This window comes from Pterocles gutturalis, unplaced genomic scaffold (assembly GCF_000699245.1).
Source record: "Pterocles gutturalis isolate BGI_N339 unplaced genomic scaffold, ASM69924v1 scaffold3777, whole genome shotgun sequence".
Lineage (NCBI taxonomy): Eukaryota > Metazoa > Chordata > Aves > Pterocliformes > Pteroclidae > Pterocles > Pterocles gutturalis.
The window spans coordinates 23,056-50,875 of NW_010112446.1; the positions used below are offsets into that span (position 1 = coordinate 23,056).

Sequence of the window (27,820 nt, forward strand, 5' to 3'; positions counted from 1 at the left end):
TTACAAACAAAGCATGTAGACAATATTCTGTTTTTAATTAGTTATCATACCAGTCCAGGAAAAGCAAGGAAAATGAACACATCACAAGGAAGAACAGGATCCATACTCTAAATCCAGCATTGTTTTTGATGGCCTGTGAGGAAAAGATTATCTCTATTACCATCCCCATTAAACATACAGGAGAATTTCAACAATGGCAACCCATGGTGACTGTTGGTGGCTTTGCTCTTCCCGCCCACAAGAGAAGGAACCAAACTTGCCCTTAATTTCAGGTGAATAAAAGTCAGGTTGGGTATACCTCTTATATTAGAGTTGCTCTCAAAATCTTAAAATTGGTCATTTGAAAAAAAAAAAATTACAAGATCCCACACAATGGAAATGCATTCAAAACATTAAGACCTACAGCACAAGATGCATGCGTAAGGGTTAGTTTTAAGTTCCAAAAGTGAAATTCTGTGATGAGAATTAATCGGGTCTTCATCATTCTACTAAACATCTTCTGAATAAAAGAATAAAAAAACCCCCAAAACCTGACAGCTATATCTCTGGAGTTTCAGTGAGCACCGTCAATCAAGTATTTAATTCTTGGAACAAGCAGAGCAAGGAGCAAGTAGTTTTCTTGGATTTTCCTTCACAAAATTAAGACCAGCATATAGCAGGGGACCTGTTTTTCTCTCTCATTTTTCAGATTTACACATTAAAAAAAAAAAAGTTCAATGTGATACAAACATTAACATGAGTGATGAAGTTTTGTATTTATCACCTTACTCTGCTGTTTCTCAGTGTGGTGTAGTTAGGTGGAACCTAGTTCTACCTACAAATGTGAAAAATCAAGCAGAAATAACTTCATGCAATGCTGAATCCCAATCTCTTAACTATGAACACTGGGACAATCAGTTGACACCTCTGTACCCTCCAAGTGTCCCATCTAAAGTGCTTAAGAATCATGATGAAAAGGCAGAGTAAGAGTATGCTAAATACTAGTAACTCTATTGATTTAAGTCTTTTAAAAAAACCCACAGATGTCTTCCCCACTATGTGCCATACCACCATGCCTGTTGGACAGCTACTGGAGGGAACACTCCAGATACTCTCTTCTACTTGAAGAAATGTGGCAATAAGCTCCAAATCATAAGTTTTAAGTCCCTAAGTTATGCTTGCTAATGTATGTGTGATGCACTTTTCAGGAGAGCTGAGCAGTAGATAAGGGATCCTTGAATATCTGTGTGCTTTCAGGAGGGAGAAAAAAAAACAAGAACTGAGCCATTTACTCAGTAGCCTAATTTAGAAACTCTGTTTTTATTGAAATCTCATTTCCTGAAAGAAAACATCATTTCATTGTAATTAGTAAGACAATGGGGTAGATTTGTTTACTGGGAGCATGTGAAATGCATTCAGCCTGGTAAGGAGACTCTTCTGCTAATGCTCAGGGTTTAACTCCCATTTCAACAATTTCAGCACTGTCTTTAGTCTGAGTCTGCAATTCCTCCCCTTCCCCCCCCCACCCCTTTTTTAAGCAAACTTCACAGATGCTTAGATGCTTAAATGCACAGCAGGTGACCTTCATGTTTAAAAGCCAGGTGAGCCCAAGTAGATTTCTGGAGCCCTGTATAGCTGTTCAAATCATGGTTAGCGAGACAACCAACGTGAACTAAGAGCCTTTGCTAACTTGTACAGTTTTTCCAAAATCACGTCCTGACGTGCCAACACACACTGCACCTGTGCTGTGAGTTTGTACCTGCTGTTTAAAGCAACACTTGGTCAAAACTGACATTTAACTGACTTGAAAACAGAGATATTACCTCTCTTATGTCTTCATTGCCTTCTTTGATATTCTCTGTTGCACCCACAACTAATTGATGGATATTGTCAATATCAGTTTCCTGTTTAAAAATAAAATAAAATTGAGAAACTGTGATAAATTTTAAGCAAAAACAATTCAAGGATTTGGAGAACAAGCAGAACTCAAATATAAAATTTGGTATTATTAACATCCTAATTTTAAATGATGCAAACGTACAGAGGCAATTAAGTTGTAATTTCTTTACCTGTGATTTTATGAGCCTGAATGGAGACCAGCAAGATCAAGAGGAAGTCTCCCATTTATCTAGAATCAAACCTAACCTGTTGAATTTCTGACAGCTCTTTTGGAAGAGGTGCCACCATTTCCAGAAAAGATGCTATTAAATAACACATTTAACAGGACACTAACTCTGAGGCAGAGGGATCATTCTAACACGTTGCATTCCCAGTACATACTCATAAGTAACAACAGTGAAAATCTCGATTTTGCTTTTGAAAAACAAACAAAAATCTTTTCCTTCACATTTGTGTCACAGATTCATTAATCTTATGTTTACATCTTGCATGCAACCAAGACCAAAATACCCCCCAAGAAAAATCTTCCAGCTGTATTTGCTGTGGTATTAAATTATACTAACCTGTTGCAAGACTTTTTCAGTAAATATCTCTTGTAATCTGGAGATTTCCACCACTTTCCCTTCAATTTGTCTTGGCAAAGAACAGAAATACGCCATTAGAAACTGGTGCAAACATTTTGTTCTCCTGCAGATTCAGAGTCTCCAAGCCAGTAAGCAGGCTATTCAAAAGGCAGAACTGTTTGTTAGCCGCCTGTTTCGCAGCAATAGCCTGTGATAAGGGCTCTGACAATTCACGGCTGGAAGACGACCAGCCCGCAGTGAAGCTCTGGAAATTCTCTGATAGCATCCTTCACTGCAAGAGCTTCACAGATCTTCCTTCTTTCCTCTCATGTAGCAAAATCCATGGTGGCCCTTAAGCAGTTGATTTTGACATATCCTTTTTATATGCTGCTACAAAGTGTGGAATTCACTTTCCCTCGTGATAATAATCCCAAAGTAAAGTTCTAGCTGTAGTTAGCTGGTCAGGTTTTCTGCACAGCAAGCAGAGAGCAGCCAGCGCAGCCGTTCTGCCATGGAGACAGGTCTCGGCATGGGGGCTGGTGATTGCACCTCTCCTCCTGCTGCCTGTGTGTGCAGCAGACAGCGTGATATGAATGGAAAAAATGTACGCTTTTAAAACTTAAGGTAAGGGAGATAGAACATAAACCTTCCAAATTTAACTAATGCCATTTTGGATAGTTTGTGTGTCACTCAGAACCATTCTTTACACAGTGGGATGGCACAGTGTGTAAACTCATACAGTTCATTTCCTGGGCGCTCCTGTTTTGTCCCTCCTCCTGCCACAGCGCTGCACTTCACGCAGCCGGGGTCCTGCAGCCAATTCACTGTGTGGGGGTGTTGTCCGGGGTATGGGACCAGCATGCATGGCAGTCTGCCAAGTAACAGAAAATTGTACCTGACTTCATCAAAGAGATTATTCATTTCACCAACGAGTCTCTGGTTCTCCTGTTCAAACTGGAAGAAGGAAATCACACACATCAGTTCACATGCTTGGACTTGGGGAACATCCTTCGACCCCCACCCTGATCAACCAACTTCTGCCCTTCCCTGCAATCTATTTACAATATGTCTCAACTAAAAAGATCTTCAAGAATTACTAATACTGGCCTAAATGAACAATATGAAGCTGCTTATTTGTAACCAGCCACTGTGACACTTGTAATTTTCCTCACATTAATGAAAAAAACTCCAAATAACTTGAAGATTTTGCTCAAGTTACTTTGCAGTAAGGAAGAATATAGTGGATGAAACGTGTCCTTTATTTTAGAAATTTGAGTGGGGAGAGCGTTCATGCTTGTGAAAGCACATGATTCTCTTTATGATATCTTTGGACCATCATTCACATTATTCACACACTGCCCATAGCATGAAGTTAAGAGCTTTTGGATTTTGCTACAATACAAAATATTTTGACATCTAGTACTTCATACTTTACAAGAGTATTGGCTTCAGTTATTCCAGCAGACCTCTTTCAGAGTAACCAAAGAAACAGTTAAATATACTTTCAGCACTACATTTTTCAAAAGACAAGCATAAATAGTAGAACTTATACAGGAAAATAAGCTTTGACTTTTTAGATGTACTTGACCATCAGATCATTTGGGATTCATTACAGAACGAGTGATCATGCAGCAAGTACAATGACACAATTTGCTGAAACAAAATCTGCACAGCCAAAATACAGCTGAGAAAGGTATCACACCTGTGTCATCGTGGGGTTTGTTGGAAACTGCACAGTAAGGACTGTGTTTTAGAAAGAACCCATTAGGACATACCGAGCTGGGATTCTCCAAGTGCCTGAATGAGTTGGATCCTGCAGTCTGGCAGCCAGCTACAGCTGGGCAAAAGCCCGAGGGGGGTCTGCAGCATGCCGCTCCCTGCCCCCCAGCCCCTGGGATCCAGGCAGTCCACTCTTGAGGAACACTGTGGTCTGCCCCAGCCAATAAAGCTCCTGCCATCATGGACAGCAGAGCACCTCATACTGGAAGGGTCACAAGTCCCCATTTTGGGGGAACGTGGGGAAGTGTATTCAAGGTATTCTGCCAATTAATTCTGCATGGACAAAGCCTCGGTAACAGCTGGACCTTCGTGGTATGGACACAACTGACTAGATCTTTGCACTTTTCTCACAAAGCTGGGAAAGACCTGGTCTACATGATTATACAGAACAGCAGGATATACATTTCTGCTGAAAATGTTACCTGCTACGTGCCTCCGACAAACCTGAGCGATACATGCAGCAGTGCGAATACCAGAAAACAGGATTCAGAATGCAAAGAGTTTGACATGGGAGCTGTGCAAGACACCAAGCCCTGTTCTAGTTCAGTTAATCTCCTTATTTTGAACTAGCCTACATAACGCACCAGGATTTTTGCCATAATTCAATCACGTTACAATTTCATTAGCAGTAAAAGCGCAGCAGTCCTCTCAGCCACCTTGCAAGGTCTCCTTATCCTTTTTAAGGCAGAGCAGTGTGTTGTCAAAGATGAGAACACCAACAGAGCAGCACTGCTTACAGGTCAGACTTGGTTTTCAGTTGGTGCAACAGGAATTGCTCCCCATCTGAGCATATGCCCAGTGCTTAACCTTGCAAGAAAGGGAGCTGTTGCCCAGAGAAGGTACTAAGTATTTGAAACAACTATCATCTTGTGCAAAAAGCAGAAGAAGGAAGTAGGGGGAAAAAAGTCTGAATTGTAGAGAATTATGATAACGGTGAGAGTTCTGTTAAATTGGTGAAATGCAAATGAGCATTTTGCTTTTAGAGCAGTACTACTGAAAAAGCTAAAAACGAAGCACTTAGCATTTCATAGTTTAAACAACAACGCAGATCGCCATTAAGATACAACATGAAAATTAGTGGCTACTACATACAGCACAGCTGACCCATAGCTGCTTTGACAGAGCCGGTCTGTAGGAGTACGTACATTTACTGTTACTACACTGCTACATTTGGTGATGATCTTTGGCTTACCGCTGTGACCCCCACCCTATCCCCAATCATGCCACCTGTATCTCTATCCCAGGTCTTTTAAGATCTTCCTTGTACAGCTTGTGCAGGTGCATTGCTTCAGATGCTGATATATGCATCCCTTTAAATGATCCAGAATGTTCCAGTTGAAACTTCTGCCATATCAAGTACTTTCATAATACTAACACAGAGAAGAAATAAAAGTATGTATACTACTCGGGGTGAAGTGAAAAAGATCTAGTGCAGCTGATGGGGAATTTGTCCTGCTCCTCCCTCTCCCCACATACACAGTCCTAAGCAAGCATTTAGATTAGTAACCTGAATCCCACCGCAGGACCGGGTGATGGGGCTGGCTTCAGGGAGAGCAGGTAACAGGAGCTCAGCGAGACTTATGGAATGCCACAGACCAACACAGAAAAGCAAGAAAACAAGGCAAGCCAGCTTTCATAGCCTTCACCTTCATTCCCTCTTTCTCACACCCCACACTGTCACCACTGTCCCCCACACTTTGTGCTGTAACATTTTTCATCTTGCTTTAGGCCCATCAGGACCTCAGAGGAACAGTACCTGACTGCCAACAGCAAAACACATGTCAACCTGCATGACTTGGGAAATGGTTACTGTGTTAAAAACCAGAAAGTTGTAGGTTCACTTTGGCAGAAGCGAGTGTGAAATCATAGACAGGTTTAAAGAAGGGTAACAGTGACTCTCATAGAAAAAGGTTTAGTCTGAACACAGACAATTTATGTCACGAAGAATAATGAAAAATGATTTTTTTTTTTTTTAATACAGATTGCTTTTTGTTCTAGTAGTTCACAATCTACCTGATTGTCAAGAACAGCTCACTCTCCTTGGTTAAAGGACTCCAGAGAGTCCAAGATCACAGATGAGGAGGAGGGCTGTCAGTCACTGTCGCCTTCACTGTGGGGTAGTGGCCTCAGGGAAGAAGCCCAGCCCCATGGCTCCAGGGGGGAACAGGGAGGAACATACTGCACAGCTCCCTGAAGTCCTACTGATTTCCACCCTAAAGATCCAACGGTTTTGTTAAATAAAAAAAAGTATCAGTGTTGCAATACATTCAAATGTCATTGTCACTGCAGTCTGTAGTGTCTCCTACACAGCAAAACATTTGTTAAAGTATAATTGACTAATACAGTGATATTTACTTCACAGCAGGAGATGGTTAGTGTTCCATCACTGCACTCCTTTATTTTCACACCACTATATGTCTCTGGTTTTAGTAGAGTCACCTCAGAACAAAGCCAAGAAACAGAGCAACAAAAGAGATGCTAAATTTAGCACCGAGTCAACTGATCGGTCCTTAAGTGACTAAATGGGGCCAGCAAGCTGTAATTGTTTTTCTGACTTCTGTAAGTGAAAGTATTTCTGCACAAATATTCATAAAAAATCCCCTATTTTGCTGGCTTAGTAAAACTGAGATGATAGCTAATTTAGAAGGCAAATTTTCAATAAAGCAACAGTGAATGATTTTAATCCCTTACAAATAGCACAAATCCACTTGAGAAAGTATTCTTTAAAAAGTCCCTTGATATTTAAAACTCTCCACTGGCACAGATTGCCTTTTAAACTGCTAAATGATCTTTGCAATTTGAAATCATGGCTGATGGACTGCTTGGCACAGACAGCGGTAAGATATGCTAAAACAGTCAATTGAACAAAAGGTTAGAGCACAGAACACATATACCACTGTGTCAGAAAAGGATTTACATGATGGAAACATAAAACAAACTCTAGTGATCAGTATAGCTCAAAGATTTATGGCTTATTAAAGTAGCCTCTTTTATGACAGCGAAATATTCTGTTACCAAAGTATGGCATAAAGTGACAAACTGCTTCAGATAAATCTAAAAATCTAATGCATGGAAGATATCACAGTTCTTTTTTTGTTATCCCATGAGATAATTCATTATATGTACTGTACCTGAATTTGAGACAAAAACAAACAAAGATAAAGTCTGGGCAAAGTAGATATTTTCACAACTCAAACAGCAGGGCCAGATTTTTTCCATTCAGTGCAACTACAAGACACCTGCTCACATTAACTATAAAAACCAATAATACATCTGTACTCAGGGTTATAAACTGAAATTTATTGTACAAATCATACAATAGCCTGCAACCACTTTGAACAATGTACAGCTCTCTCCTGTGGGTAAAATACTGATAGAAACTGCTGTTATAGCAATATGATAGGGCTTTAATGTGTTATTTTACCCATAGGAAGGATCACAGAACCATGATTGAGAATTGTTAAGTGTGATCTGACACAACGCATTCCAATTTAAAACCAACACAGCAGTTTCTACACTGTAACCTACCCTCTTCTGAGAGCTGCTGGATTTTCTGAGTAACTTAAATGCAGTTCGTCCATGCTTCACAAATCAAATGTTCAAAAAGTAGAAATTAACTTCTTTGTAACAGCAAAAATAATGCAGAGAAATAATTAACTGTCATTTGAGTTAATAAATTAAGGCTGTGAGTTGTTGTTACATGTTTGTAAAGACCCTTTGGTTCCTGTGTGAAAAGCACAATGAGGTCATCAAATATTGCCAAGTCAGTATGAGGGATTTATGTGAGCAATGAAAAAAAGCAATACACATTCAAATACTCAAATTATTTCCTAATTACACCCATATTTACACCTTGGACCCAAATTTACCTGCAAATTAGCATGATGGATCCAGTGAATTTAAAGTCTGTTAGGAGTGAAATTATACAGTATCCAGCTCTTACTAATAAAGGCCAATGTGGCTATGTCTGCGTTAACACTGCCATGAGTGCTGACTCACTTTTAAATCATAATAAATGTGGACTCCTTCCAAGGCATAATGTGGAAGTAACTGATTCTTGTTAATTGTTAGGAGAGGCAGAAAGCAAGCCTGTAATTCTTCACAGCATTGCCAGAAGCATAGACTCATAGTCAGCACGAGAAGAAGCTGAGATGCAGACAGCCCTGACTACTGGCGGTCATCCTGTCAGCCTGCAGGGAGGTGCAGCAGGAGAGAACGAGCTGGGTGAGATCAGAACCCCAGCAAGATTTAGCAGGAGATTCAGATATCCAGCTCAGAAACAGCTTTCTGCAAATCTTAGAATAATTTATAAGCAGAGAGGAGGCTGTTCTAGTGGTAACTTCCCTCTGTATGCTTTGTTCAATTCTAGTTTCCTAGTATCAGCACTAAAACACAAGTACTGAGAGTAGATAAGAAAAATAAATTTTAAATGTAAATTCACACATGGAAATTTAAGAATAAACCATGGTACAAGAGCAGTAATAATATTTCAGTGTATTAATGTATATAGAACTTCAAAGTATGTTATTTTTATTTTGGCATCATTTTGATCTTCTGCTTCTCCAAACAGAGTAGTAAATTTGTCTCTTTTCCCACAGAGTAGACTAAGAAACTTAAAGCTGAGATCTAAAGTTTCCAGCACAAGTCATTTCTCTTGGCTTAATCATGGCACTGACGTATACTATACACTTCCTTGCAAACTATAGGCAGAACTGTATAAGCTAAGAATAAGGACATGTTACAGTCTGTCTGAGCTAAAAGTTCATTTAATTTGGAGCATCAGTGGTATTTTTATAACCCTTTACACAAGAAGTGCAACTCCTGAAAGCACAACAGAAACAGAACAGTGAAAACAACCAGTAAAAGTTTAGAAAATATATTAATAATTTACAAAGCATAACACAGGAGAGCTCTAAATGGGTAAAGAATGGGGTTTTTTTTAAATCTATCTGCTGGTTCTCCCCTAGGAAGAGTTGTCCAAATGCCCAATAAGAAGCAGTTTAGGATTTAGAGTCTAGAAATCCTTCAAAGCATTAAACTGTGAACACAGATTTTCTCTTCCTTAGGCCTGGAACCACTCCCCCTCAAGTCAATAAAGAGCACTTATTCCAGGGAAAATTTCAAATCCTTGGTGGTCAAAAAGCAGCATTTAAAGATGTTTATCTTTCTTCAGTCTTGGTAACAGAAATAGAACAAAATTCACTGACTTCAGCAACTCATCTAAGTGGTGAGATATCTGGGGCCTTACTCTAAAAAGGATAGAAGGATTTAATGAAAAAAAAATGTATTTATTCCTAAAATACCATGGCAAGGGATGTAACATGTTTAAAACTTAATTCCAGGGCAATGCATACGAAAAGAAATCCAAGAATTCATACTAAGTCCGTTATTAGTAAGCCCTGTCAGGGCCATCACCTCTGATGCTTGTTTCCTCCTGATGCCCTGAAGCTTACAGCGAAGGGGCTAATGATATCGTGCCTAAACACAGAAGAATGGAAATATGTAAAGAATTCTCTTTAACAAGAAAACAGAAAGCAGGAGTAAGCCCTTACATTTCAGGCAGGCACTCAAGAACAATATGAGAGCATGAAGAGCAGCCTCTGAACAACCTTTCCTCTTTGATGAGCCATACCATAATTACATGCAACGTACTCATCTCTGACGGGAAGAGTGATGCATATTGTCTCTGGGAACATCTCTAATCACTGCCAAGGAAGCTTCGCATATTCATACTGCAGCAGCCTTTGCCTTAGTAAAGCTCACCATTTTGAAAACTGCACATCTGCTGGCTAGTTATAAATCAGGTTTGCTTTCTTTATAAAAAACAGAGCAGTTCTAAATATTAGCTGCTACCAGAAGAACCAGGAAGCCATGGGCAAAAGGTATATCTTGTTATGGCATTATTCTGCATAAAATGAATGTTGAAATTCAATTTGGGTGAATCTGTACTTTTTAACCAGATGAATACAGCAGATAATACAATAAAATGGACAATAAGACACAAGATATACTTACCATTTGTATTTCTTCAGGTGACAGCTCATCTTCACCTTTGCTGTCCCCCCATAATCCAAGGTTGCTTTGGGCATCAGGCAGATTCCTGTCTGTAAAAGCACCACCAAACACTTGAGACAATGCAGGACACTGAACAGTAAAGTGAAAATCATTTTTCATCCCTTTCAGAATCCCAATGAAATTGTTATATCTCATTTGTCATTAACTGGGATTTACCCTTTAATAATGGCACAAAATTACACCTATAACCTTTAACTTCTAAACTGGGACAACAGTCTAGACATATGTTTAATTCTGTCAACTACAAGGAGCTGCACTAATATATTGACAGTGAAGGATGTAAAACAACTCACAATGCACTAAGACTTGTTAGGGCACAAAATACTGTAGCATTTGTTTTTAACAGAAGAAAACACACAATTTTCAAAATTACAGTCTGTATGCAAACCATTAGCTTCCAATGAAACTTGACAGAATCAGCAGCTCCTCATTGCAGAAAGTTAAAACCAAATCTCAAAGACACTTTGAGCAAAGTTCACAGGACAAACTTGATTTCCTCACGTTCTTCAAACTGTATATTGCAGTGCAAACCCTACAGCATGCTGTGCAAGGGGCCTTCCCGTGTATAACAGGAGTCAGATCTGACCCCACAAGCTAACCCTTACACATCATAGCTGCTTCATTGATTTCAGTAGCACTTCCCCTTTGATTAACGCTAATCAGCTGCATAAAGCTTAGCAGGAGTTGGGCATAAAAGATCTTGAACGGCTATTTCTGGGATATTCCCTTATGGGAGATTTATTTTTAGGCTTAATTATATACCTCTGATTATAGATGAAGAAGTTAGAACGAGAAAGAAAAGAAACTATGCTACACGAACCTACTGTTTCTGGAGCTGTTCTACCATCAGTGTTTAAAATCCTGACGATAAGACTGCAGTCTTGAGAAGGCCTTGCTTCTCCCCACTGGCTGCGCCACTTTTACAAAACCCTGAAGAGAGATGTGCACCACTCCACAATGGATCAAAGCTGAACCTGCTTTGACTTACCAGATGCAGGTTACAAATTAAAATACAAAAAGAATGAGTTTTTACTTTTTCATAGATTTCAGACTTCCTATTTATCCCAGTCAATTTTTCCAGGCATTTATAAGTATTTTCATTTGCTTTGTTATAACCTTCTAAACCTATTTTTTTTTTTTCCAATTGCATAAGCCACACTGATGCATCATCATTCATATACTGACTTTTCTTGGAAAGCCTCTGAAAGGAATAGTCCTGTTTATAAACAAATATATGAAAAGGATTATAACCAGAAATTTTCCCCTTTGTCCTTCATTATAATATTTGTGAAACCTCTTGGAAAATAAGCATTATAAAAGAGTATTGTTGTGTATATCTCCTTTATAAATGTATATTTTGCTTCCCAACAACCAAACCAGGATGTAGAAACAAGGAGAATGTTAGAAATAAGGGATGTGGATAAGGAATACAGTAAATTTAAAAAACAAACAAACAAAAAAAGAAAATAGATCTGTTATTTCTTAGAAGTAGTAAGAAATAAAGCCAAGAATATTTTAAAGATTGTTTAGAAAGGATTCAACTCTATGTTGTCCATGGGGTATCATCAGTATTTCAAGTCTATTTCACAGAAACACAAAACATATTTGTTTAGGTAATCAATGTATTTACATTATATCAAAATTATAATTAATTATTTACTGGATTCAAAGAAGAGAAGATAATTAGTTTATGAAGCCAAGAAATAAGATCTATTCCTATTTTAGCCCAGAGGAACCAATTACTTTCAGGCACTGTCAGCACTGTTAAAAAAACACCACCTGTATCCCACATGATTGCTAATGAGCAAATATGGCAAGAGGTAAGTGAGAAACGCGGATCTCCTCAGGGTTCCTCCTGTCACTGCAGTACATTTCTGGCTACTGGGAAAGCTGTTCTGCAGCTTTCATGGAGCTGCCATTAGTACTTTTCTGCAACTCATCCAGCAAAAGCCGAAGGACATTTCTTTTGCAGAAAGAGAAGCAGTTAATGCACGACAGAGATACAAAGTAATGATCAAATCCTCTGAACCCTTTTCCATGCTGAAAGGAGACAGCTGCTAAGCTCGTTGACCAGTTCAAAAGCTACTCATTATTTATATTTATTTTCATAAACTAAATGTCAAATTTGTAATACGCAAATAAATACTGTCAGCATATAAAAGCAATCACCAGAGCAACTGTCTTCCTACCATGAGGCATGTCCAGTGTAATTCTAATGTAAACAGGTGCTTTGCCTCAAAACAAAAGTAATCACATTTTGCTTTGGTTTCTGCCAAAAAAACTGACAAAACCCAAATTGTGCTTCAGCATGCCAAGTAGGACATTCAGCTGTTCATCACAGCAAGCTGCTCTCAGAAGAAGTACCTTTACAGCTGAGATATTTATGCAAGGAACCCAGGCACACTGATGATGGTTAGTTAATAAATACAAATTATCACCATTCTCTCAACCACTAACATCCTGAGGATGAAATAGTTTATTTCTCAACACAATAACTTCTCCAATTTCTTATAAATTTGAAAAAAGTTACTTGTAAAAAAAAAAAAGTATTAAAGGCTACAAGATTTAAACTGAGCTGCTTGTTTCCTAGTCGTCTTGTTCATGCTATTCCCATGCTTCAACAACCACCTACCAGCGAAGTCACAAGGCTGATTTCTATAAGCAGCTGCCATCAACACTTACACTTATGTGAGGAATCACAGGCTGTGAGCATTTCCAAACTGTTTCAGACAGATTTATGTTGATATACAAGTTTCATAGTTGTCTCAAAGACTAGCCAGCAATCCCTCGTAAGTACTGCATCAGCATCACGTATAACAGGTACCCTACTTTCTTATAAAAAATTAAAGCATAAACTAATAAAAGTGAAAACTGCAATAATCAAAATTAATGTGCAAGAAACAAAGCCTCATTTCTGTTTATTGCAGAAGTTTGCTGCATCGAAGGCAACCAAAGAACAGCATTTTCCATGGTGTGGCACAGATTTTTGGAGCTAAAAACTGTAATGACGCTACGCAGTGGGAGTGCACACTTTCAGGGACTGCAGAGACGTTCAGTAAGAAGGAAAGAGCACACGACAGCAAAGATGCTACTACACTGCCGCTTCTCTGTTGGCACTAGCTCACAGCTGTGAAACACTGATAACGTGTTATGGTGAAACTCATCTACGTGCTTGTGTGCTGCATCGCTTAAGACATGCTATAAGAACATAGTAAGCACTAGAAATGACACATAATCAAAACCTTTACTTCTTACAATAAATTCAGTTATCAGAGGAAAAAAGCAGCATACTGATAGGGCTGCAGAAGTACAAACTGGTTAGGAAGATAAGCCATGCCGTATCAGAAAATGAAACCACTCGCACACTGTGAGGCAATTCAGTATTAGAGTCTTCATCCAGAAGTGGAGTACCCACTTCACATGAATCCACTCTGTACGGCCCTGAAGTCACCAACCAGAAATTCACGCTTTTAATAAAAATCACCAAAGAAACAGTAACTGATTATCAGAATAATATGGCCATCTACTGCATTTCTCGTATCTTGATGAAGTATTATCATAACATATCACATTTAATACAGTTGCTGTTTCTCTAGTTTTCACGCTGTAAATCACAGGGTACCTTGGACTCTCCTGCACAAGCAGGAGAAATCAAGCCAGGGAAAGCAACTCTAGAATCACAGAAAGATTTCTCTTTAGGTATGAAACTTGAAATCATCTCCATAGTGGTGGTACTCTGGAAGGCACTCTGCAATGAAGTTCTGCCAGTGTACACATCCCAGGACAGACCAAAACAGCTAAGAGAAGGGACTTGCCTCCCCTGGCCTCAGAAGCAGGCCACCAAGGAATCAGAAGCAATGTTCACAAGTCCTGTCACAAATAGCACCAGGTGAAATGACCCTGGGGTCAGAGATACTGCTTTGGCATTCTGGCTGTCTACTGCCCACTGAAAGACGAGATGCCACCCTTCTAGCAGGAAAACTCAATGCTGTGGAGAACAACATCCCCAGAACTACTGGATCTGGCCAGCCAGTAACCTCTCCTCTATGAGCATATTCTGCCTTTGAGTTCCTACGGTAGAGGTGTCCAACTCAAGGTCTCTGTGCTTAAAAACTAGAAAATGTTGCCAGAAAGTCACTGAGCTTCTTTCCAATTCCTTGGCATTGGTGAAAGGAATGCAGAAAAAGTTAATCTCAGAAGATATGTAAGTAGATGGATATTGATAAAAATAAATAAAAAGGAAAGAGTTCACACAGTGTTTATTGAGAGGATGAGGAATCCAGCAAAGCGTAAGGCTTTTTCAGCTGGTTGGAAAACGTATGTCAAAAAGTTTAAGATTTTGCTTCCTCAGTCTCACAATGTGCTTCACAAAAGCCTGAAAAACTCAGGGAAGATGAGAATAAGAAAAGGTGCAAGTCACAGGAACAGGCCCTTGTAATGTGAAGAAAGTGCTATTGAACAGACAGGCTTTGTCACAAGAAGTGAAATATAACTACATTTTATTCTTACCTTTGCTTTCCTCAGCAGAAAGTTTTTCTTCAGAATCATCTGAAGGATTCTGTGAAGATTTTTCAGGGAAAAGAGGTGATTTGGACACATTGCTCTGCTCAGGCTCAAGTCTGGACCTGGAAGCACAAGAGCCTGCTAATATTACACAGCTGAATTTCTCTAAAATGAGAACCACCACAAATTATTAAATTTGACACTATAACTCTTGCAAGCTTCACATGAAAGATTTCCCAGTCGAAATACAAAAAGTACACAGCAACTTTCACTGAAATATTATTACAAAAGCAAACAAAGCACAGGTAGTATTCCTGAACAAAACACATCACATGTTTGGAGGTGAGGAGAATTTTGAAGGCTATAGCATAAAAACAGACATTTTATTAAACTTACTTACAAAAATGCAGTGTGTTAAAATATATATATTTATAAAAAACTAACCAATCAACATTTTGGACATACTGAAAATTATTTTCAGTAGCAACAGCCAACACCACTACCTTATTTTCTTTCAAGTAATAATTACAATCTTACTTTACATTGTCAATTATCATAAAGGAAAAGAAAGAAAATGGAATTATTTTTTTTCCTGAAGCAAGTTTTTTTATTTAACTAGCTTTAAAGAATAGTTTAACCAGTATGAAAGCAATCCTTACCTTGTCTGCCAAAAGACACAATAGACCATTCAGAAGGAAGGAAAAAAAAACCTGTACGTAGTGGACAGATATATACTGCATCTAAGTCCCTGCCATGTAATTTTAATACAAAGGCAATGCAAAAAATTAGAGGCATATTCAGTGATTATATATTAAGTACTTGTCAAGTACATTTCACTGAGGCACCAAAAATGTTTAAAATTAGTGGCAGCATATTTTTGCAGTAGACTTCAGTGGTTTATTGTTGTCCACAATGAATTCTGTAACTGCTGTGTAGTAGACAGTTAAATGCTTAGCAATTATGCTGTTAGAGAAGCTAAAGAACAAAAAGCCAAAAAGCAATGGGCTGAATCATCTGCTGTGCCACCTTCATCACTTCCTCCCCTCTCAAATATAATCAACAGTTAATCTCATTATGATGCAATCTACCCCTGCTGCTTAACAGAAGGTGTTGCATTTTGTGTTCCATTCCTTCTTTGTATTGTGTCTAAATTCTAACCCTTAATTAGAAAATTCTGAGAAAAACAGAATATTAATGCATTACTCATCACTGAGTGACTATGTTATTTAAACCTTTCTTAGTTCCAAAAACTTTGCAAGTACTGGGCTTTTGGGAATTTTACAAAAAAATAACTCTTCTCTCATCTCCTCCCTCTGAAGTCCCAAATTTGCCTAATAATGAGGAAAAAATACTTATCTGGATGTCCATGCAGTTCAAATAATAGTTCCAATACTAATAAAACACCAATTCCCCAGATAATTTTAAAAAAAAATCATCTTGATTTTAATAATTGCATACATCAGTCACAAGATATTCTAATGGAAAAAGAAGTTTAAAATTGAAGTGAAATACGATTTTGAATACCAATAAACATAAAAACTGAAAATCACAACCAAGTACCTTTACAGAAAAAGCTGCTTGTATTTCTTTACTTTTCATTCTGGGGAACTAGTCCTACGTAATTGGCAGAACTTTTAAATCAGAAAATATAAGTTAATACATAAAGGCAACTTATGTTAGAAAATTATAACACTCAAGCAATTTGTTGAAGAGCTTAGGAAGTTTATCAATATAAAAGGAAACAGAATGAAATATATTTCTACGGTAAACCTTTCAGTATTGTATGATACACCCATTTTAAGTTGACTAAATTGCAAGAAAAAAAAAAGTACTGCACTAGGATTAGTTTACTTTTAAAGAAATGTACTCCTTTATTCTATGCTGTCCTTATTTTGCACAGTATGCCAATGTACTGAAGTACTACTGTATTGAAGTTTTCAATTAAAAATTAAGAAAATGCCTCAAATGCACTACTTAAAGAACGCCTAGTTCTTTCAAGTGATGGAATATGTTCTTATTACCACAAAGCGTCTGCTGAAATCCCAGGGGAAATCATCAATCAACTAGTTCAAGGAATGTGAAAAAAATACAGTTTTTCTTCAAGTCATCATAAAGATTGGTTTATGCTCTGTGATGTATTTAAATAGAATTTTAATTTAAAAAACAATTTAGCTATTACATCAAATCTGCAATGCGTACAGCCTCCACCTGGTAAACATCTGTTTTCTAGTTCCTACATCCATAAAAAGAGGCAAAAAGGACTGCATCTTCTAGGTTATTTTTTAATGTCTTATTGCTCTTCAATTAAGTGGCAACCTGACTTCTGAAACAGCTCTTTCATTGCTCCATGTTTAACATGCATCAAATTGAGTTGTTTCCTCTGTTTAATCATCTGAGAAATCTCAAACCTGGGATTTCACATAAAAACAACAATATAAGAGTGCAACACACAGAAGAGCTGCTATTTGTCAGTCAATTCTATAACTGCAGGAAGCATGCTATCTTTCTTTGAAGTTCTTTATTGTGAAGAATACTCATGAGGCTATGTACTTTTACACACTAAAAATATCACACAGTGTTTCTGTATTTTTTTTCAGAGAAGTTATGGGAGTTACAAAAATACCAATGCCTTACTTTCCTTTCAGTACTTCTTACCAAATTTCATAACTGGTTTGGGGTATTTTGTTTACTTGGTTTTGGCTTGTACTCCTATTTATGTCTCAGAAGAATATATTTGAGTGAATCCAATTGTGCTTAATCATGCTGAATCACTCTGAATAAAATGTACGTAAGGGCTTTTGAAAACATCTCTAGTTTCAATGTAAATAGTTGACTGAGCCAAACATTGAACTGATAAAGCAACATCAAGTCTCAGAAAAACACTCAAGAATTTATTTATTGATGTGTATGTTCTAGAATTTGTTATTTTTAAATTAAAATGTACCTAATGGAACTTCAGTTTAGAATTCAAATAACACAGATTAAGATGACATGGAAAGCCTTTCAGGTATTAAAAAAATGGCAAGCCTGTTCATTCTCCCTGTCATTCTTAGACCTGGGAGTGTGCTGAAAAAGAAACTGAGAGAGTTATGTTTTTTGATACTTGACTGAAAAAACAACATAGACCAAAAAGCCAGCAAGTATCTTTGACTTTTCACCTATATGTTAGCAGCCTGAACGTATGCCACGATAGGAAACAGAAACTCTTCTGTTTCAATTAAAAAGTTACATACAAAATTTTTATTTTAATCATGTTTCTACTTGCCACACAGACCCACCATCTCAATTAGCATTTATTGACAACATAATCACTTGTTTTAGAAGAAAAATAATGTCTTTGAAAAAAAAAAAAAAAGGCAAAAAGAAAGGACAGGACAGAGAAGTTAACATCTCTAGTACCTAAACAGACAGTATCCTAAATAGGATCTTTACAACACTTGTTTTACTTGGACCTACAAGTAAGCTGGGGGGGGCAGCACTCTTTATCAGGGAGTATAGTGATAGGATGAGGGGCAATGGCTTTAAGCTGAAAGAGAGTAGATTTAGACTAGATATTAGGAAGAAATATTTTACTGTGAGGGTGGTGAGGCACTGGAACAGGTTGCCCAGGGAAGTTATGGATGACCCGTTGCTGGAGGCATTAAAGGATGAGGCTTTGAGCAACCTGGTCTAGTGGAAGGTGTCCTGCAGGGGGGTTGGAACTAGATGATCTTTAAGGTCCCTTCCAACTCAAACCATTCTATGATTCTATAAGACATACTGCCAATGTGCAGGATTTAATTATAAATTATTTTATTCACAGTATTACTTAACAGGACACACAAAAATATTTTGTTGCATAAGTCCAAGAGGTTTATTAACCCACATTTCACTGATTTGGTTAACAATTTACATAAATGAAACTACATCACTATATTGGCACTCTGCCATTTACAGATTTAACTTCACATGCCAGAACTGTAAAAGAGCCCTGGAATGCACCTGCTGACAGCAGAAGTTGCTCATTCAACTACAGATTTCCATTAAAACAATCTCCTTTGAATCTAAACATGAGTAATAGTTTTATGTCCTACAAACGAAAGGCATAAACTATTTTTTGACACTACTCACAGTCTCTTCTTGTCTATCACTCGCTTAACTCGGATGGCTCTTTGTTCAGAATACAGCTTACACACTCCTGTTCAAGATAGCAGTAAACAAAACTTCAGGTTAGAAGAGCATGATTTCTTTATTGGAGAATACAATAATTCATTTTTAACCATTCAATAAATACTAAGTACTTTTTAAGTAATCTTCAATGAAGTCCAAGACAGCTGTTCTGTGCTCCTTTACCTGAGCAGACTGGACACCCTTGTGTGCTGAAATACAAAAGAAAGATATAACACAATCTTTTAACTTTTTAGTGAATTACACAAAAGTTTGCATTTTCAGTTGATCCTATTAATATTTAATATATGTTATATATTAGTATTTTAAACATAGCTATACTTAAATATAGGCTCTGTAATACAGCAGATCATTACAACAAAGCAGAAGCTAAAAACAACTAGTGTCTTAAAATATTTATGTTATTGATTTGTTATATATGCTACTGAATTATATTATGCCAATTAAATTTCTAAAACAGAATAAACATCACCAAGCTAAGCATAGGAAAACAGATCTAGATATTTAACTTCCTTAAAATTTTGAACTTCCAACATTTTAAATTCTCCGTTGTATAGGCCATGTGGAAATCTTTATTGTGTCAATCATCCTTTTAATTCACATACAGTAATATTTCTTATTTTGAAACTATGTCATTCCCATGCATGACTGACTTCCCATGATTCTGAAAAATGCTACAACTCTGTTTAGATGGCATTTCAAAGCTGATGAAAATCTTTGGTATATTGATAAAGCACACACATACAACAAGTCAACTTGAAAATGGCAAACCAGAAGTTTTCTCTACAACTTCCATAAGATAGTGTTGTAAAGATATGATCCCATACTCAAGTTGTCAAAAACACTGTTAGTTTACCAGGAATCTGTTAAAAGTTACTTGATTATCTCAAATTTGGAAAGATTATACTCGTAATGCCTTACACGCGGACAAGCTAGAAATTGAATTTAGTGTGCTTTGGTTCAAGCCTTTGTGCCACAGTACTACATTACTATTTAAGGAATAAATATTTAAAACTATCTTTTTTTTTTTTACACTTGCTAATAGGTCTATTTGAACAAATAAATAAAATTCTATGCTCTGGCTTCTCCTTCCACTAACATTAAAGAAAATTAAGTACAGTACTAATCAGTCAATGGCATTACACAGATGCAAACCAAAAGGCAATGAGACTTCATCACTCTCTTCCCAAAAGCATTTCAGATTCACCATCCAACATTCAGCATTATATTAGCCTTTATTAATAACTAGGAAAAAAATTTAAGAGTTGCTCAGTTTACCTTCTGTTCTCAGTTGATGAATGGCATCAGCACACGTCCTCATAAATATCTGAGCATCTTGATCTATCTGATCACGCTCTGTATCTGTCATCCTCACATACTCAGACATAATATGGCTGTAAAACAAAACAAACTGTCACTTAAGATCTACAAGTACACATTTTAGACCTTCTTCCCACTCACCATCTCCACAGAAGCTTTCCTGCAACACCAATTTTCACAGCAAAAGAAGTAAAAAGTACAATAAGCATCACTGATAAAAATGGCACTTCTCTAAACATGAGGGGTTTTTTAAAACATTTTTTGACTAGTATCATCTACCTAATCAACTGCTGAGCAGATAAGGAGAAAATACAACTAGAACATACATCATTACCCCAGTACTTATTCCAAAGAGGTATATCAATTCTAAAAACACAAGAACAAGTAGGATAAGGGAACAGCTCAAACGTTGAAAGTACAAAAAAAAAGAGCTTATTTTACTTAAATGTACGTTTACATTATCTTAAATACTGAGCTTCATTTTTAAAGTAGCTGTACTATGAAATCTATGAATTCAAACGTAAAGAAGAATGTTGGAAAATAATGCACATTTTAAATGTTAAGTGGATTATAAGATTTATTAAAACCTGTTCCCATTGTTTATTTCTATCTTAGATGATACATTATATATTTAATGTTTTCTAATAGGATTAATATATCTTTTTGTTACTAATCTAATAAAAATGGAGGCCTGTCAGTAAAATATTAACACACAGTAGATAACCACCAGAAAAGCGTATGTATAACAGTGTGTAATAGTGTTACCACAATCACAGATGACAGGATGATAAAACTTTGCTACAGCAGCTTATCTTATGTTCACCTTGAGCATCCTGATGATACAGTCATCATAGCCATCAAATTTGCCTTTAAAAACAGGGAAAAAAACCCCAAAAAATCTTAGCTCATTCCCTCATTTTAATTCAGATTGTTATTTATATGTGAAAATTTCCCTGCTTGTTCAAGGTATGTATAATGCCACCATATTAATGCGGTAATACAAGTAAAAAATAAGATATTTTCAATTTGTAAGACAGTCTGATACCCTTAGAGATATCTTACATACTCTTGCAAACATTAAGGCAAATTAATTAGATGTATTCTATATTTCACTTTTTTGTTTCCAACACTGTCATGTATTTGACATCTAAATATCAGGACTTTATTCCCCTCTCGATAGAACTATTCTAAATTTACAAAAGTATTTTTTATAACATACAATAAGTAATTATATAGTTATATTACTACAAGCAATCAGAAGAAGACACACACTGGCTAATGCATGCCGATAAAGAAGGGAGAAAGGGGGAAAAGAAATTCTTCTAGATTTTCATCCTACAATAGGTGACAGCTTCAGGAGAAACTTGGGCTGGAAGGCAACTTCAGTTGTGATTTTTAAGAAAGTGGGTGATGAGTAAGATAAAAACAGTGTCCATCAAGTAGTCAGACTTCGAGCAGTCTAGAAAAATTAGTAGGTTAAATTGCACAGGAAAGGGAAACCTAAAAATGAACAGAAAGAACTGAGGTGAACTAGTAGTTTTTGTATAGAAATAACATTATGATCATTTGTGATTCTGCCCTTGATGAAAGGTAAGAATAGGCAATGCAATAAGAGATGAACTTAGCTACTTCATGAGCTCTTCATTGAGCTCAAACACAAAAAGCATAACACAAAGTGCAAATTAGGTCTGTTTGCTACTGACAAGTCTAAAAGAATGCAGCATGTAGGGACACAATCAGAAAAGGGTCAAGTGCAGGATGAGACATAACTGGGAAGGGATGCCAATGATAACAGGAGATTACTGTGTAGATATTACTAGGAGAAACACCTAAAATCGGAAATGCATCAACCGAAAGGATGTATCCTCACTGCCAAGAACTAGGGGAGAATAAGTGAGTGCTAGGTCAATGAAAAGATTAAGTGTAGCAACTATCTTTAAAAAACAGGGTTAAGGAAAAAAAAAAAAGCAAAGGACTTATAGACCACTCAGTCTAGGAAAATGTAGGAACAAATAATCAAACCATTTTTAAGCACTTAGGAAAGACCAAAAGACGACCAGTAGCTAAGATGTATCAAGAGTATGTCATACGCAGTGTAATTTACTTCTGGGATGCAGTGACAGGTCTTATGGATGGGTGAAAAGCAATTGTTGCTATTTATCTTCTCTTTAGTGTGGCTTTTGTTACCATCTCACATGACATTCCCATAAGCTACCAACAAATAAATGAGATAGAAAAAACAAGCACCGTAAGGATGTGAAACTGCTTGAAAAGCTGAACTTGGAGTTGTTATATAGCAACACAGAAGTATACACTGAGTTGTGTTCCACAGGGCTCTGTCCTGAATCTGACCCTACTTAATACTTTCAATAACAACTCAGTAGCATGGAATATACACTTACTACATTTGCAGAGGCATAAAGCTAAGCGAATTAAAACTGTACCAAGAGAACAAGACTTCAATTCAAAACACTACTGCCAACTTGGAGAAATGACATGAAGAATTTCCATAAGGAATGGTCAGAGGCTCTGTTGCAGCAGGAACAATTATCTGAACCCACAGAGAATGTGGAACAGCTGATTAGGGAACAGTTCTTCAGAAAGTCATCTGGGATAGTACTGGATCATAAACATGCAAATGTTGTTGCACAGAAGTCATTGTTACAATGGGATGCATAAATGCCGTATAATCCATTGCGAAAGGTAATATTTCTGCTCTCCTTAGCTCTGTGCAAGGCTTCAGCTGGAGTTTTATTTTATTTCAGCACCTCATTGCAACACCTATTGGGACAGCATTCAAAGCAGGGGAAAAAGTACGATCAAAGGTTAAAGAGAACACCCAAATATACGGTAACTGTCAATTCTAGAAGAGAGTGAGGACAAACCACAATAAGTTAGTGTAAACAAATAAAATTCTAGTAGCATGGATAAGGAGACAGAAAAAAGCAGAAGGAGGGTATGTAATCTCCACTGAAATAAATGTTTAAAAGCAAGCAAAACATGGTGGTCGAATAATCTAGTCTTTCCGTTTTTTAATGTGTCAGCCATGCTCCTTCCAGCCTATCATTTCTATGATCCTATTTTGCTGGCAGAGTTGATGGAGATGTTACAACAGCTTTTGGAATTAGTAACTCTTTCTGCTGGTGCATAAAACATTTTCTGCTTTTTGACTCAATAAAGACACCAAATAAAGGAGAAAAACTTGATTTTCCTCCAACAACATAATACAAGAGAGAGAGAAGCAAGAAGCTGAAACAGAGCACTTCTAAAATACTAATATGTACTGTTTTAGCACAAATATGCCCAATTTCCCACCTGCACATATTGCTTTACAAATATATACATACATACATGCTCTCACACTACACACATGTAAGTGTGTAGGCATATGTGTAAGTATGCAGGTACATGTATGTATAACCTGAGCTGTAAATACAGCAGACATTCCCTTTGGGGATCTAGTATGTTTCAAATTATTTTATTTCGTATTTAATAAATGATGTTTAAATTTAGTATGTTTTGTGCATTTTAATTTACTGCCTTTTTTCTACCCAAATGCTGTCCAACATAAATATGAATGAAGAAGTAAAAAACTTGTCTATTCAAATGACAGAACATTCCATATGAGGACAGGCTGAGAGAGTTGGAGTTGTTAAACCTGGAGAAGAGAAGGCTCTGGGGAGACCTTATGGCAGCCCTCCAGTACCTGAAGGGGGCGACAGGAGAGACGGGGAGGGGCTTTTTACAAGGGAATGTAGCAACAGGACGAGGGGTAATAGATTTAAACTGGAAGAGGGCAGATTTAGAATGGATATTAGGAAGAAATTCTTTACTGTGAGGGTGGCGAGACACTGGAACAGGTTGCCCAGAGAAGTTGTGGATCCCTGGAGGTGTTCAAGGCCAGGCTGGATGAGGCTTTGAGCAACCTGGTCTAGTGGAGGGTGTCCCTGCCCATAGCAGGGGGGTTGGAAGTAGATGGTCTTTAAGGTTCCTTCCAACCCAAACCATTCTATGATTCCACAACAACATATTTACATATTTTTTTTAAGTCTGTAGGGAAGCCTCAGAAACCAAAATAGCTTGGACAGATTTTTATTCCTCTTATCACTTCAGTTTTATGCACACTACTGTTAATAAAATACAAATAGTACCCAAAATGTAACTGCTACTGACTGTTTGCTCTTACTGCAATTATTTGCAGTTTCTCAGCTTATGCATTCACATTTTCACACAGTAAAAAGTTATTTCAGTATTAAATTGGTAGCTCCACCTAGTGTTGTTCATGACTATTCATTCCAATAAGAGTTGAAAAGCAAAGAGATAGCCATTACACACAGCTGTACACTACATCCACTTGCTGCTTGGGAAAACAGTTCTTGATACACCTTGCACACAGAACCAACACCCACACCCTTGAGGTTAATTTTCAGCAGCACTGACTACAAATAGCTCCCATAGCCTTACACTTATAAAATATGCCAAAATATTATTTTTTTTTTCATTTTTTGAAATAACAAAATACTGCTTTAAAATCTCAAGGAGACAAAAAAACCCAACACACACAAACAATCTGGTGACTTACTTAGGGACACATTTTGATACCACTGACTGTATACTGTTGCTGTTACTGTGACAGACCCTTTCAGGCCTAGAAGTTGTTTCTCAGAAAGACTGTTCCTCCAATATGGACTGAGCCTAAGGAATAGCAGACAGCTCACCTGTTCCTACTGTCTTCCCCTGGGGGCTGGATATCTGTCTGGATGTCCTGGTTTCAGCAGGGCCAGAGTTAACTTTCTTCATAGTAGCTAATAAGAGGCTGTGTTTTGGATTTGTGCTGAGGAGGCTGATAACATACTGATGTTTATAGTTCTTGCTGGGACAGTCAAGGACTTTTCAGCTTCTCTGCTGTGCCAGTGTCTGCAGGTGCAGGAAAAGCTGGGAGGGAGCACAGCACCAATTACTAGCCTAGGATTCGACCTTAGGTTTGGGACTGAGACCCAAACTGGCTAATGGTATATTCCATATCATGCACGTCATGGCCAGTTTATAGATGAGGATCTGACCTGAAGTTCTTTCTCTTGCTCTCTCTTGCTGGTTTTCTCCCAGAGAGGACCAGAGGTTATCCCTCTCTTGGTCATCTCAGTCTCAGACACTCAGGCTCTTATCTCTGTTCTGGGATTGTGTTTTTGGGACCTTCCCTGCTGCGGAATCATCAGCCAGGAACGGGCTGAGCCTCGGTCATCGGGTGGTAAGCAGTTCCATTGTATATCACTCATTCATATATATTACTATTATTGTCACAATTATTATTATTTCCAATATTATTGTAGCTTAGTTATTAAATTGTTCTTATCTCAACCCAGGAGTCTCTTTTCCCTTTATCCCTTTAATTCTCCCCCCATGGGAGAATGGAGGGTGAGCGAGCAGTGTTGTAGTGTTTTGCAGCCAGCAAGGGTTAAAATACAACACTGGATAATGCTCCTATTTGGCACCTGCGAAGCCTTTTGAAGAAAGGTATAACATTTACTTGGGACTCAGTATCTTCAACTCAAGATGACTTTAGACTGCATTTTCTCTACCTTGATTGCAGCACCAGCTTAGCTTTAGTTGGGGTTGTGGCAGAATTGGAATGCAGACAGAGCTGACTCACCCCATGCAATACCGCAGTTATGCTGAGGGACTGGAAAAATACAACACAGGAAATTGTGAAGTTTCAGAAGATCCTTTAAAAAGGAAAGGTTACCTGCACTGTTTCATTTCGACAGCCCCCCCACCCATCGGCCCCCCCCAAAAACCCCAACCAACTCAGTTGTGTGCATCTCCGATGACTGTGAAAAAAAGAAGATATTTAGTTGTTTTAAGTGATACTTCCCCCCCGCGCCCAAGAAGGGCACTGCCACAACCACTTTTGCAGCCTCAAGAACAGCTTGCTTATGTACTCTTTAAAGTGGTTGCACCCTACAAGCTGGAAACTTCACTTGGTAGAAATTCATTGGCTTCTTTGTAATGGGTGCATCCCAGTTTTTCAATGCATCCCAGCTGGCATGCATTAATTCTGTATTGCACTCACATTCTTCCAATTCTACATCTGTTTGGAATTTTACAAGCTTTGGTTTTGAACCACGGATCCCAGAATAAAGTGGAGTCCCAGAACCCTGGAGAACACCTCTCTCCGTACGCATTACCAGGGTAGCAGATCATCCATCCCGATTTAAATGACAGTGTGACAAAGGCATCACAAATTTGGTGGGCATTTTTCCACAGCCAAGTATATTTCCTTCAAAGACAGCATTCACTTTATGTTATGTTGCACTGTTCATTTTTTATCTTAGACATAGCTACAGACTGAGAAGGAAGGAAAAGAATAATTAGATGTTATGGGGTCTGCACTGTGAAGACATGGAGATGATACGTACTTTCTTCAAATAAATACTTATAGCAGATGTGTCACAAACCCATTTTTACAATATGAAATAAACCAGTGATTAGTTCAACTGGAACTGCTAAACTTCTATTTACAAAAGCAAAGTTAGTTAATGTGATACCTACAAAGTACTGTCTTTCTGGAATGAAATATTGTGCAACCTATAATATGACTACTAAGTTTGCAGGGAATAAGAATTTCATTAAAAAGCAAGTTTTCCATTTCTCAAATGATATGAGTATTTGTACTCAGTTCACCAAAATACCAGTTGCAGTTAACATTTAAATCTTAGGATCACTTGATTTAGTAATTAAGAATGTTAAATCTGCAAATCACAAGATACTTTTTTTTTTCTTCTCTTACTAACACCAACCTGTAAACTTGGTTTTTAATCTTCTAAAATCCTACTCCTAAAGCTATCAGCAAGTAAGTAGGCACAGCAGTTTAGAATGTTTCCTAATGGCTGAAGAGAATCAAAACTTTCTCCACACAATAACTACGAGAACTGAAGTTTTGTTGTCATAGAAAAGCAAATCCTGTGCTGTTGCCCCTGACACCATGTTCTCAATAGTGTCCTTCATCTAGAATTCACATTCCAGACTCTGAAGAGTTCGCATCATTCACCTTCTTTACCTGCTGATGCTACAGACTGTACACTTAGTGATAACAGGTAGGTTTAATGTCACAGAATGAAAGGGATAACCTGGAGCACCGCATCTAGTCTGGTCTGCTGTCTCAGGAACCGCTTCAAAAGCCTACTCTGCAGGTCCGTAAAAGGTGTTGACTTTGACTGCCAGGTTGTTCTGTTTCAGAACTCACTTCTAATAGCCAAAAATTTGCTTCAAATTCCGAGAGTAATTTAATTTAGGACCATCTTCTTTTTGTAACAGCACTATTCTTCATCTTAAGTAGCTTATGGTAAGCCAATTAATAAGCAATCTATGTTTTGTTTTTAGTCATTATGCCTATAGATTTTTAAGCAGTTCACTTTATAAACTCTGAAAAGAAATAAAGAAATCTGTTTAAACAAAATGCACACTTACTTGTAAGCATTAATGTAATCCTTTCTGTGTTGCAGAAGAAATTCTTTCAGCTTTCCAATATGAGAAAT

At 37.5% G+C, this 27,820-nt stretch overlaps 1 protein-coding gene across 1 annotated transcript; it reads right to left on the reverse strand.

Annotated features, from left to right (window-relative positions):
• Positions 1–27,820, reverse strand: STX18 (syntaxin 18; the record flags this gene model as incomplete). The annotated part of the gene is made up of 10 exons (XM_010074035.1): positions 1–133; positions 1,803–1,883; positions 2,442–2,511; positions 3,337–3,395; positions 10,236–10,324; positions 14,805–14,920; positions 18,909–18,975; positions 19,079–19,156; positions 20,244–20,359; positions 27,753–27,820. Coding segments are annotated over 10 exons (840 nt in total), but the record flags the coding sequence as incomplete, so codon positions are not given.